General features: G+C 34.3%; 1 protein-coding gene across 1 annotated transcript in view; it reads right to left on the bottom strand.

Moving 5' to 3' along the window:
* Positions 1 to 12,670, bottom strand: part of SNTG2 (syntrophin gamma 2) — a 207,030-nt gene that overhangs the window by 27,416 nt on the left and 166,944 nt on the right. The window contains exons 12-13 of the mRNA XM_053937530.1: positions 11,636 to 11,752; positions 2,826 to 2,897 (exon numbers count right to left, since the gene is read on the bottom strand). Of these exons, the coding sequence (XP_053793505.1) occupies positions 2,826 to 2,897; positions 11,636 to 11,752 (189 nt within the window). The remainder of the gene's footprint in view (positions 1 to 2,825; positions 2,898 to 11,635; positions 11,753 to 12,670) is intronic.

Genomic DNA, 12,670 nt, shown 5'->3' with positions numbered 1-12,670 from the left:
ATTAAACTTTCATAATAAAAAATATACCTGCAATAGAATGTTTTATAAATGCAAACAAATTAATACAAGAAACTTCCCTAATATTTCAAGACTTCATTGATTAATATAAATATAGAGGAAAACTAAATTAAAAAGCTACAACTTATACATCTAAGTACTTTCACAGCCTGAATTTCCAAATTACACATATTTTTTATTTTTCTGTTTATCAGATAGAACCCTTCCCTCTCCCCTATCCTCTGTGATATCATCGGGCAGAAAAGACTGAAACCCCAAAATAATTAGCAATGATTCATGGGCATCTTGGGAGCTACACATATTGCCACCAGGATACAAAGCACTGTGTTGTCAAAATTGGCCCTGCAACTACCTGAGCAGAGAATAGACTTGATGAAGCTCAATTATTTGAAACACTCCTTTGCACTGGTGAAAAGGAAGTTGAACAAAATTCCTGCATATATTCTGGTGTTCAGCAGCTATGGAGTAACAGGTATTACATCTGCTTCAAGACTCAGTGCTGCATATCCTGGCTTGTAGACTACTAAATTAGCAATTTTTTTTAATTTACATGTGAAAATACCAGACAATAAAAGAAAATAAAATGTTTTTAAGACAAATAACTTTTAAAGATGTACAGGATATACAGTAAGAGTTTGAATTATGAGGCAAGCTATAAGAATAAACACATGAGATGCAAAACATTACATTTCAAATCATCTGGTTGTTGCCACCAAATGAACAGAATTATGCAAGGGCATATTATATATGTGAATTTTAATTCACATATTTATGTATTTATATGTATGTATACATACACCCAAATCTAAAATATATCAAACATTCTGTTTAAAAATTTAAGTTTCATATTGGATTGCTATTTTCCATTTTTAACTCTTGCATCATAATAAATATAGATGAGAAGCTTACAATTAGATGTGTAACAAGAACAAGTCTCCTTAGAATCCGCCTTTCATGAGAAGATACAATAACACACTGTCCCACAGTTTTGCACTAGTTCTACCCAACTTCTGAAAATCTTAAGAAGCCCCTCCCCAAATGGCAGCTTTTACAACATAACTCTATCATATCTAATGTAGAAACCTTAATCTCTTACAATTTTTTGGATTTGTTCTGTTTGTCTCATTGTCATTGATACCAAAGAATCAACACAAAAGAGGTTAAGGAGTTCAATTTGAGCTTTTGCACTTTAGTTTACGTATTCATGAAGACTGGCAATTAAGCCTTCATTTACTAAAATGTCAAGAACATTAAAGAGTTGAATCTTGAGAAGTTTATTTCCCAACTTCTTTTTCTTAATGAAAAAGTACTGCAGAATTTGCAGAAGGACAGAATATCCTTGAAATTACCACAATATTCCAGGAAGAACTGAGTTTTAGCAGTAACACCTATAGGAGAAAAACCAAAACCAAAACCCAAGCCACAGGAAAATCTCCCAAAAAGGCTAAATGTGTATTTATTTCATTGGTGCCTGACTTATTTATGAACCAAAAGCAAAATTATAAAAAATATGAAGGAGACTCAATACATGATCTGTGACAGAACATCTACTTTTTGTTGGTATGCTAGTGATGGGCAGGACCTGAATTTGCCCATATGTTCCCAGCTGGAGACATGGTCACACAAAAATAATGCCATGCCTACAAGAATATGGCTCTCCTGTGCCTTTGGAGCTGAGCTCTAGTCCTAACTCCAGGACTACTGTTTTCCTGGCATGGCAGTACCAGACACTTCTTTCCCATGCCCTGAATAACCTGCATCAGAAAAAAACCCAACAAATAAAAAACCCCTACAACACAAAAAAACCTACACACCCCAAACCAAACCAAACCAAACCAAACCAAACCAAACCAAACCAAACCAAACCAAACCAAACCAAAAAACCCTCCACCAATACCAAATAAAAAACCTTACACACTTTTGCTTCAGTGCAGGATCTATTACAGGTAACAGCAACAACCTGCCTTTTCCACGACATCAGTGCGTGGCCAAGGGAGAAACAGCAGAGAAGGGCAGCAGCTGGTGAGAACTAGAGATGAGCTTTATTTTTTCACTGAAATAGTATTTTATCTGAAAAGATGTTTTTTTTTTTTCTGAAAATATCCTTTCTCTCGTAGACAAATAGGCTCTCATAGTAGCCTTATGTCACCTGAAAAGGTTTTGTTTTTGTTGGAGAAGAAAATTAATCTATCTGATGCAATTTATTAGACAATATATTCTATAAGTCAATTATTTACACAAAGTGCTAATATTTTGATGGAAATTTTTAATCAGGACAAGCTAGACAGAAAACATGACTTTGGGGGAAGAAAATTAATTCTATGGGAAACAAACCCAACATATTGCCCTTTATAAAGAGAAAAACACTACAATACTTGATACAACAATCAATACGTATGACATAACAAGGACATAATTTTACATTTTTAGTTACTAAAATGAAAATATCTTTATATGGATCAAAAATTACAACAAGAGCATTTTTCATCACGTTTGCTTGAAAATCTGACCCACTAAGAAAAACTAATATAATTACGCTATGTGTCTTACTGATACTTCATACAGCTCTAATACTGAAAACTTTCTTCAGTAAGAAAACATGTTAGTAACTTGCTCACTTGGAGCTTAAACCTGTTTTCCATATTTTCTTATACTTGCACAACTAATGCACTAGCAATTGCAAATAGCTTTTTATAACAACAGATGAACTATTTGAATACTAGTTAAGATTAATTTGAGTTTATCATCAACAGGAAAAGGTAAATTTTCTTTACTAATAAAATCACTGGATCCATTGGGAAACCTACCTTGTGAATTTTAAATAGAACCTCACAGAGGTTATAGATTTTTTCAGCTCGTACCCAGTCTAGTGTGCTCACCTATAATATAAAAAAAATTATCAGCACACTTTTTATTTGAAAATCATGTTCAGATGAAAAAAAAATGAAAAGGTTTCACCCATCGTTATTCTACTGGATCCTTTAAATACAGGCACATCACTACATTTAATATCCAGTATTTAGAAAAGACTGTCAAATAGTATTAAATTTTTACAGAAACAGGAATTAAAAGGTGTTAAATAATTTCATTTTTTCTTTTCCTAGTATGATGGAAACGTCTTTGTAATCTCTTAGTTACATTAGCATTTTTATTTCTCAAGATGTTAACACAGAGAACTCAGTCTCAAACACAGAGTCATTCAGCATAATGTCTCAATACGGAAAAAATCTTACAATCAACAGACGAAGATGTGTTCCTAAATTGAGTTTTGAGTTTCCATGCACTAGGGAGGCAATAACTCAATATTTAGTCTTTAAGTGGAAAAGGACTATGTGACTGCAATATTTATAATAATAATAAAAAAAAAAAACCAACAACTGTGTGCTCAATAATATGAAAACACCTGTATTTTGTTTTCTTTTGATTTCATTACCTAATCATGTTGACATGACAGGCTGTTAAAATCTGAATAGCAAGAATGATGTTTGAAGTTTTTACCAAAATTCTGCTTAATTATATGATGTGATAATCTGGTTTTTTTTAACACATAGGAAAAGTTCAATTGGAATACAAATAATTTTTGCTTATATCTTTTAGAGCAAAATCCTAGCTCTTGGGGAATGCACAGGAATGGCTGCATAGATAGATGAAGCATTTGACTGGGTTGGACCTCTAAGGCTTTTGGCATACGGAAATAAGTATTTTGGTAACTTTAATAGTAACTTGGATAATTTAAAATTCTAGGGCTTATACAGCTTTGTCCTATTTCCACACACCACCCAAAAAGAAGAAAGCAGAAAAAAATAAATTGAAATTATTAACATAAAGAACTCATTGTCAAACATCTGGTTTATGTGGATGAAACTTAACTAGAAAAAAACTATGAAATTCAGTAACAGATTATTTTTCTCTGTGTTCACAGTAGCACATAATTCACCTTTAAAAACAGTATTTCTTCTGATGATTTGCATGGATATATCAACATGTTTTACCTCTTTTAAAATTTATTTTAAAGTTTAATTTTCAAGTATCTTCAAATTCTAAGCTGTTAAACAGAATTGTAGTAACTTGATGAGAATCAAACCACTGCAACACTTACAGGCCTATAATGGGTTTTCTTTTAGTTATGAAATTTTACTTCAGAGTCCTTTGGAGAAGTAATGTGAACTTGGTGTTAGTTTCTCTCTAATCTTAACAATCTGAATTAATTCTTAATAATCTAACCTTCTCCTAATTTCTCTTAGGTTTAGATTAGTTTTTTTAGATTATTAAATTTAGACATTATGAATCACCTGCTGAAATGGGACTGAAGTACTCTAGAAATTCGAGCGCCACATCTTTTCAGGATATAGAAGGCCTCACATTCTAGTGTGGTAGCACATTCTAGGATTCTCCATTTCATAGTTTCTATATCTTAACAATCAAATGGCAAACATCACTTGAATACAATACATCCACTAGAATACAAAACAGATTATGCACTTTGTTTTACTATGAGCAATGTCTCAAAAATTAAAGCTCAAAATACTATAGACAGGTAATTTTAAAACTACATGATAAAAGCACATAGAACTACTTAAACTTTTTCAAATTTAAATCTAATGTCAGCTGGTTTAGAGAAGAAATTTAAAGAAACTTTAGGTACTAACTTGTCCTCCCATCAGTTTATTAAAAGGTAGCATTTTTTAAAGATGTAACTTTCTATTTTTTAGATTTCCATTCCTATTCATCTTCTTGTAAGTCCATTCAATATTTTATTTGAGTTTTGCAATTTAATTATTGTACAAATAAGAAATAACCTAAGATTTGAAACAATTGAAACAGAGGACTTATAAAGCTGTCATAAAGAAAGGTACATTTAAACAGTCTCACAATAGAGTAAGCACTGCAGGTCGTTGTTTAATCTTATTTCCAGGGAAATATTTTGCACTTTGATGGCTGTTTTGAAAAGAAAATAATTAAATAATACATGTTTTACCCTATTACTGTTGATCCTCCAAAGGGATATTCATGCTTCTTGCAAAATAAGGTTTAGAGTAGAATGGAGGCTGGTTCATTATTTGGTCTTGAGTTTCTCAAAGGGAAAGGATCTTTTCCATCTCAGTTAACAGCAGGAGAACCCTTTATTGCTGTAAGTGGCTGGACATAGAAGCATAAGCACTGATTCATTTCCTGTTTATGCAACTGGCTTTGGTGACATGGGCTATGACCTGAAAACTGTTGAGATATGAATGGACTTTTATTTGCTCATATCATTCATTTTGATTCCTGAAGATTAATTTTAACTGTTGGGGATCTTTGCACTATTAATGATGAATGAAGGTGACACTGCTGTGCCATTAAATTCACTCTGAGTAATTCAGACTTCTTCCCATTATTCTACGCATCTCTTTCATCTTTTGATGCTGTGTAACCACATATGACTTTTTCAGCAGAGTCAGGCAGTGACAGTGACAACTGCTGGCACCTATATAAGCCAAGGTTTTCTTTACCTGTGTATCTCAGAGAAAGGCTACCATACTTAGAGAGTGAAACAGTCTGAATACCACTGTGTGCAAGGTGCTCAGAACATAAATGACATGCCGAGAGGAATTTTAAGGAGGCCAAAATAAACATATTACAAAGGAATACTAAAATCTAAACAGACAGCTGGCATTATTTATAGTTTTATCAGAACTATCATAGCATGTCTAAGTTTAAAATGTTATGTTATAGACTGTTGTACTTTTAAAAACCCACAATTAACCATATACTCCTAGTCAAGAAGAAAAGCTGGAAATAATCAGGAAAGTTCATGAAAATTGCAGAATCCTTCATTTGATTTAAAGAATGTTCCAGTTTATTACAGGTCATCCATCATCACACATGTAATAACTGGGTAATAACTACCTAAGATAAATGAGACACCCAAGTAGATTTCTTAGACAATAAAATAGTTTTTCACATTATTTCCCCTTGGAATTGCTCCTGCAGGTATTTTATACATTGCAATTTCTTGGCAGGACAGCGTTATTATTTTTTATGAAGCATTTGACAAAGCATTTCAAACAGCTATATTCAGAATAGGTGACTCAATGAGACATGCTTGTATTCATATGAATTTAGTTCAGACACTTTCAGAAATAGTGTCATAATACATGAGAGTTTCAATTAGCATTCAGTAAGCCTCTACTTTAATTTGTGTTTGTCTACTATATGAATTTATGACCAAGAGGAGCTGAATGTTGTTATTTATATTATTGGCAGACCACCTTCTTACCTAACCCAGTGCAGTATGTGTTAAATACTTGGTTCTGTAGACATTTAGCTATATTAATCCTTTCAGGAACATTGCAAAATTAAGACATTTGTAAGCTCACTGGTAACACTGAGCTGATCAGAAAGATAATAAATCCAAACAGGGTTACAAAAAATAGGAATCTGAAATTACAATTCTAAGTCTCTAATGAGAGACTAAAATAGGTACATAGACTTATAAAAGTCCCAAGTGTTGCAGAAGTATTTTTTACTTTAGCATGAGTTTCTGCAAATTCCTCATGGTTTAAAAACAGACATTACAGTGGAGTTCTGAAAATAAACAAACTGATAAAATCTAGCTTTACACAAACTCAGCATCAGGTGATCTCAGCATCAGTTCCAACTTATATTCCAAATATACTTACCATTAAATATGTGAGTTAATCACTGGCTTTTCTTTAAAAAGTTATGATTTAAAATAGAGAGAAAACAATAAAGTTAAACTCATTTTGACACACACATGCAGTAAACAATTAGCTCACAAAGTTACTCCCTAGAAGAGAATTCTGCAATTATAAATTAGGCATTGTAGTTCTGGATGCTGAGAATTTTAGACTTTCTGTGTTGACAGACTCTGACTCCCAGGAGAGCAGTGCATTTGACCTGAGGCCGTGGAGAAGACTTCCAAAGTTGACTGATAGCACTGGGATTATGGGTGTGTAGTTTGATTAGAAGTGTGTAATATGACAGGGTAGAAAACTTAAAGGTTTTAGAACATAGTAATATATATGGAGCAAGATGGAGGTTTTAGGGCGGAGGCTGGTCCCTCTTCTTTACCTTCTTCTTCCTTCCTTCTGGGTTTGGGTGGTATTTTGTAATTGGACAGAAAATTTGCATTGTAGATTTTGAGTGATTAGTTATTGGGTTAAAAGTGAAGATAATTTAGGTGTCATTTCTTAATTGGATAGTTTAGCCTTAAGATACAAGTAATGAAAGATAGCCATTTTGCACCTTGTTAGTGAAATACTGCAGAACTCACTGCCTGTGAGACTGTAACATAGATAAGAAAAATGAACACCTAAGCCTGAACGCAAAATACTGTCTCGAGTGCCTTCAGTCCCAGCCTTGACAGAGGCAGAGAAATGAAGCCGAGAACCAGCAAAAGGCATAAAAGACTTTCATGTCTGCTCAGAGATCACCACTAAATAAAGAAATATTGGGTGAATGTAAAAGATAATCATACTTCAAAAATCACTAAAATCAAATGAACATAACATACTTTTGGACTTTCTCTGAGCACAGAATCTGATTCTATAGGTCTCCAGAGCCCCCCAAAATATTAAAAATATTTATTCAAATATAATAAAATAAAGAGTAAAATGTAAAAGAAAAAAATTAAAGTGCTGACAGTATTTATTACTGGAATACAGCAAATGCTGCATTATCTGAGAATTAAGCAGAAGCATCCAACCTGCCTAGAAGTACTAAAAAGGTCTAAGGAGAGGACTAAATACTTCTAGGTAAAGAGTAATTAATTTCACTGATCTCTTCACTCCTTAATGTAAAAAAAATAAACCAAGAAAAATTAAAAAATATATAGTTTTAGCATTTAGAACTTACATGGCAGCATTAAAAACACTGCTTGTCTTAATTACATTGTGCAAGCTTCTCTATATTGTCAGATGCGGAACTATTTCTGTTACTTTCACAATAGTCTTCTATTATTATTTTCTTAAAATTTTAAGCCACCCATGCAGTGATTGTCTACCTGCCTTCATGTTAAATCACTTCAGTGCTATTTATTTAATCACACTGAAAAAAGATAGTTTTGCAATTAAGGGTTACACAGCAGATCTAAGGTCATGGTTACTTAAAGACTTTAATGTAAAAATCACAATGAACTATAAGGAAAACATAAAAAAATCAAATAGCAGAAATCTCCCCTCCATCTAGCCCATATTCCATAAAAACATTAAATTATTTTCTGGAAATTTTCAAAGATATAAAAAATAGTTTGATTTTAAATGACAATTTAGAATACTTTTTCTTCAATTTCTTCTGGGGTATGAATTTAGAACTTTTCCAATATCTGAAAATTGACAGGAATTTTATAGATGCTTTTAGAATGTAATAAAGTACTGCTTGTGTATTAAAACTGACACAAGAATAATTTCTATTGGTTCAGTGGTGTTTTTCAGATATGCAATTTTTAGAAATAGGTCACATTTCTAATATAGCAGTGTGTAAATGAAATCTGTAAATTTCTTAAATACAATCAGATAAGCCACTTCAGGGATGCAAAAAGACCCTTCTCTGTTAATCACACGATTCTTGATATTTACTTCTGTGGTGAAGCCTCTACATTCTTGGAATCACCATCTGTGATATTGTAGAAATAGCATATAAATAGAATATTACTTGCAACAGTGATTTATTTCATAGTATAATATCCACTTTTTTCCACAATCTTCTTTATTCTTGCTCATGTATAACTATGTTTTCCATTCTTACGAAAATTAGCAGCTGTATTTACATTCACATCATCTTTTGCACACAATGAAATAGAAAAAGAGTGGAAATTGTACTACATCCTTTTACAAGCAATTGTAAAAATATGAATAAAGATAAGTGTAGAATTTATAGGTCATCTACTCTGTGCACACTATTTTGATACACTGATATGCAACATTGATTCAGAATATAAATAACAATAGCAACATTTCTGAAATAAAATATATTAAACTTGTATCTTCTAAAGATCAAGCAAGTGTTGAAACATTTGTACTTTTGTGATTGAACTTTTTTTTTTTCTGCTTAAAATAGTAAAAAACCCAAACCTCAGTAGGAACAATGGTAAGAGCAGTAGCATCAAGTATCTCTAAAAACAGTGCAAGAGCTTTATGCACAGTTTTGTCTGGGGACCTGTGTTTGCATCTACAGAGCCAGGACATGTGCCACAGAACCAGTGCCACGGGAGCTCTCCAGGGTCTGTCGGGGCAGGGTCCCTGCCAGACAGGTCCCAACTCATGGCCCTGCAGTGGATTGACCTTGTCACACAATCAAACACCTACACAGCCCCTCACTAGCTCCCCATCCCCCTGCTATGGGATGGAAGAGACAACAGGAAGAGCAAAATCGAGAAAATGCATGGGGCAAGAAGAGGACAGTTTACTAAGTGATGGAAAGGGGAAGAAATCAATGCATGTAAAGGTGATTGCTCAGCGCTCACCCCAAGCAGACCAATGCCCAGCCATTCTTCAAGCAATGGCTACATTTGAAGACCAAGCCCCATTTTTTATTGCTGAGCATGTTTCATTGTATGTGAAATCTATTTTGTTCTATTTAAATCAGCTGTCCGGGCCATGTCCCCCACAGCCTGTCCCAGCCCCAGGGAGTTTGCTGGGTGAGCAGTGAGAATGGAAAGGCTGCACCAGCCCTGCTCAGCATCAGCCCAAACACGGCTGTGCTAGCTCTGCTTTAGCCCCAGGTAAGAAACCACACAGGCTGCTAAGAAGTGGTGACCTCCATCCCAGCAAGGCCCAGCCAGGAGCAGGGCAGCCATGGGGACTGGGGCAGCCCCAGCTCTGGGCACCAGCCAAATCCCTGGCAGCAGTGACAGGCTGAGGCTGGGCCTGGACACGGGCCCCTGGGTGGCCCTGGCTTGTGTGACCATGGCTGCACAGGGAAGGGCTGTGGAGCCCGAGACTGGCCCTGCTGCACTGCAGGGCTGCACTGCAGGGCTGCACTGCAAGGCTGCACTGCAGGGCTGCAGTGGGATTGTGGAGAGAGCCACAGAGCATCAACAAAAGCCAGGGCTGGAGGTGCCTCAGGAGACTGATAATCAGCTTCAAAGTGTGGCTTGAGATCCAGGTTTGAGGTCTCCAGATAGGAGGTTGCTGGAAACTGTGAATTTGGTCTTTAGTTTTTGGGGGTTTTTCCCTTGATGAGAGACATCTGGGGAATGTTAAAAGAGCAAGAAAACTGGTCAACAAATTTTATGATTTATAGACTCTTTCAAATTTACTGGTGCATCATAGTATTGAGGTGACACAACACATTGATCAAAGGGTTCCCCTTTGTTCAGTTTTTGAAAGCCAAGGCTCCTACAAAAAATCTGTCAGGTAATTTCTATTTCCAATCATCCCCAATTGTCTGTTCTTAGTAGAGTGCTGAAAATGGTAAATGAAGTAGTTTATCCCAAATTAGTATCATATAGATGTACAATTTTAATTACATCAAAAATATGCCTTAGAAATAGGTCTGAAAACAGTAATTAAAATTTATAGAGGAAAATCATTCATGTGGTGTATTATTTATTTGTTTAATATTTCTAGATAGTTTTCACATTTTAACTAAATTGTAGTAATTCAATCAAATTTTAGTTCCCTTGCCTAACATATGAAACCCCCAATTTTTAGAAGGGGAATCCCTGCTTTTCCCAGATGTGTTGTCTCATTTTAAAAAGAATACTATTGGCCATTTTAGATTGTTTGAAATTAATTGGAATCATTGGATTAATAATTTCCATTTAGAGAGGGTGAAATTTTACTTATTGCATTTCATTGAGGTTCACAAATAACTTTTGAAAAGTATGTACTTCCCAACGGTACTGCAGAGAGAACACATATAAAGAATCAGATTTTCTTTGGACCAGCAGACAAAACTGGGAGACCGAGCAACTTCTGAGCAAAACTGTAAGCAAGTTGTATAATTGAAATTTCATGTTAAGTCCACATTTTATTCTTTTATGATTTGTTTAAGGCAAAGGTTTTCTGGAGAAAAAAGAAAGGATTAAATATTACCACGTGGTAATCATGGGCAATTCTTTTAAACAGTTTAGAATTCTACAGCTCATTTCCATTTCACCCTTCTAAATTAAGTTTTAGAAAAATACTAGATAAGGCACCTGCTATGAAACAGAATTCTTGTTATGAGGTATATAAATTATCAAAGCAAGACTTGTTCAAACTATACACTTAGCACTTTGATCCCTTGCTTATGTGAAAAATCCACAAGTATCATCCAATTGTATGGATGGTTTATTTCATGATGTATCTTGTCTTTCAGAAAGCAGAGTAACTCTCAACTCATTACATCTACAAAATACCTTAAAATAAATAAGGGAAGAAATATTAGGCCTAACCAACCAAAATAAAACCTGACCTTGACAACTTCAAAAAACAAAACATACAGCAAGCTTTTCAGAGGACCTTGAAAGAGGCTAAATATCTACAGCTTTTTGAAATTTAGTGGCATCTGTGACTTTAACTTACATTGAAATCTCAGCTGAAAACTTCACTTGATAAAGGAAAACAAACCCAGACATAATAAACAGGTTTCCATTTACAATGAAATGGATACAAAAATATCATTTATTTACCGGTGGAGTGCTGAAAATGTAGAAGGATGAACCCTTCAGGGCCAGAAACTTGAATTTGTAGAGCTGAGATGAATCAGTTCCTTCAAGTCTCTCATTTACCCATCCCATATGTATGACCTGTAAAAGAAAATAATTGAAAATTAAAGTTCTCTTTCTCAGTGGTTTTAGTAGCATGGGACGCATCATCTACTTCACATCTGCCTTACAACCATTTCCATATTTTTGAAGCATACAGTATAATGCCAGCGTGTCAGAAGTACTTGAAGAGACTTGTAGTACAAGTAGTCTAAACCTTATGTGAAATAATCTCTGCTTTAAAAGCCACCTATACAGGTCAAAGCAGACTCTCATTTGAACCAGCAGGAAAATCTACTTGTACCAAAGTCATTCAGTAGTTTATGGAAACCATAATACCTTATCCATAGCAATGTCAAAACTTGGACATACTGATATTTCTATTACACATACCTCTAAAGAAATACCTCTAAACAAATCACTAGATTTATCTGAAATCAAATAGCTTTCATCAGGCTCACGTCTGCAACTGTCAAAGTCTTTGTCACACTTGTTGTCTTTCAGAGTTTATACATTTTCATATATGCTTTATCATATTTATGTTTTCAAAGAATTAGGTATCAAATCCAGTAGTTACACAACGTTAGCAGTGTTGCAATACATGCCTTTGCTTTCCAGATAAATTAATGCTAAGAAAAAATGAAATGAAGTAAAATTGCATTCTTCCTTTTTTAGGTAAATACAAATTTATAAAGGAATGCCATAAATAAGAATGCCATTGTGTGGTAGCAGAATAACATGAATGTCTTTACTGAAAAATAACAAAGCATAAACATTCCAGGCTCAATTTTGCATACATTAAGAGGAATTTATTGCTCTTGAAACAGGTACTTAAATCTAGAGTGAATCACCAGTCTGAATGTACAAGTATTGCTGAGCAGCTTGCTCATTTTCAACTAAGGCTACACTTACAGGCAGTAATGGGTTACAAGGGGAAGAAATGCCGAAGCACTAGCTAAT

This window comes from Vidua chalybeata, chromosome 3 (genome assembly GCF_026979565.1).
Source record: "Vidua chalybeata isolate OUT-0048 chromosome 3, bVidCha1 merged haplotype, whole genome shotgun sequence".
In the NCBI taxonomy this organism is placed as follows: domain Eukaryota; kingdom Metazoa; phylum Chordata; class Aves; order Passeriformes; family Viduidae; genus Vidua; species Vidua chalybeata.
The sequence above is the reverse complement of the archived record's forward strand: the minus strand, read 5'-3'. Positions and strand labels throughout refer to the sequence as shown.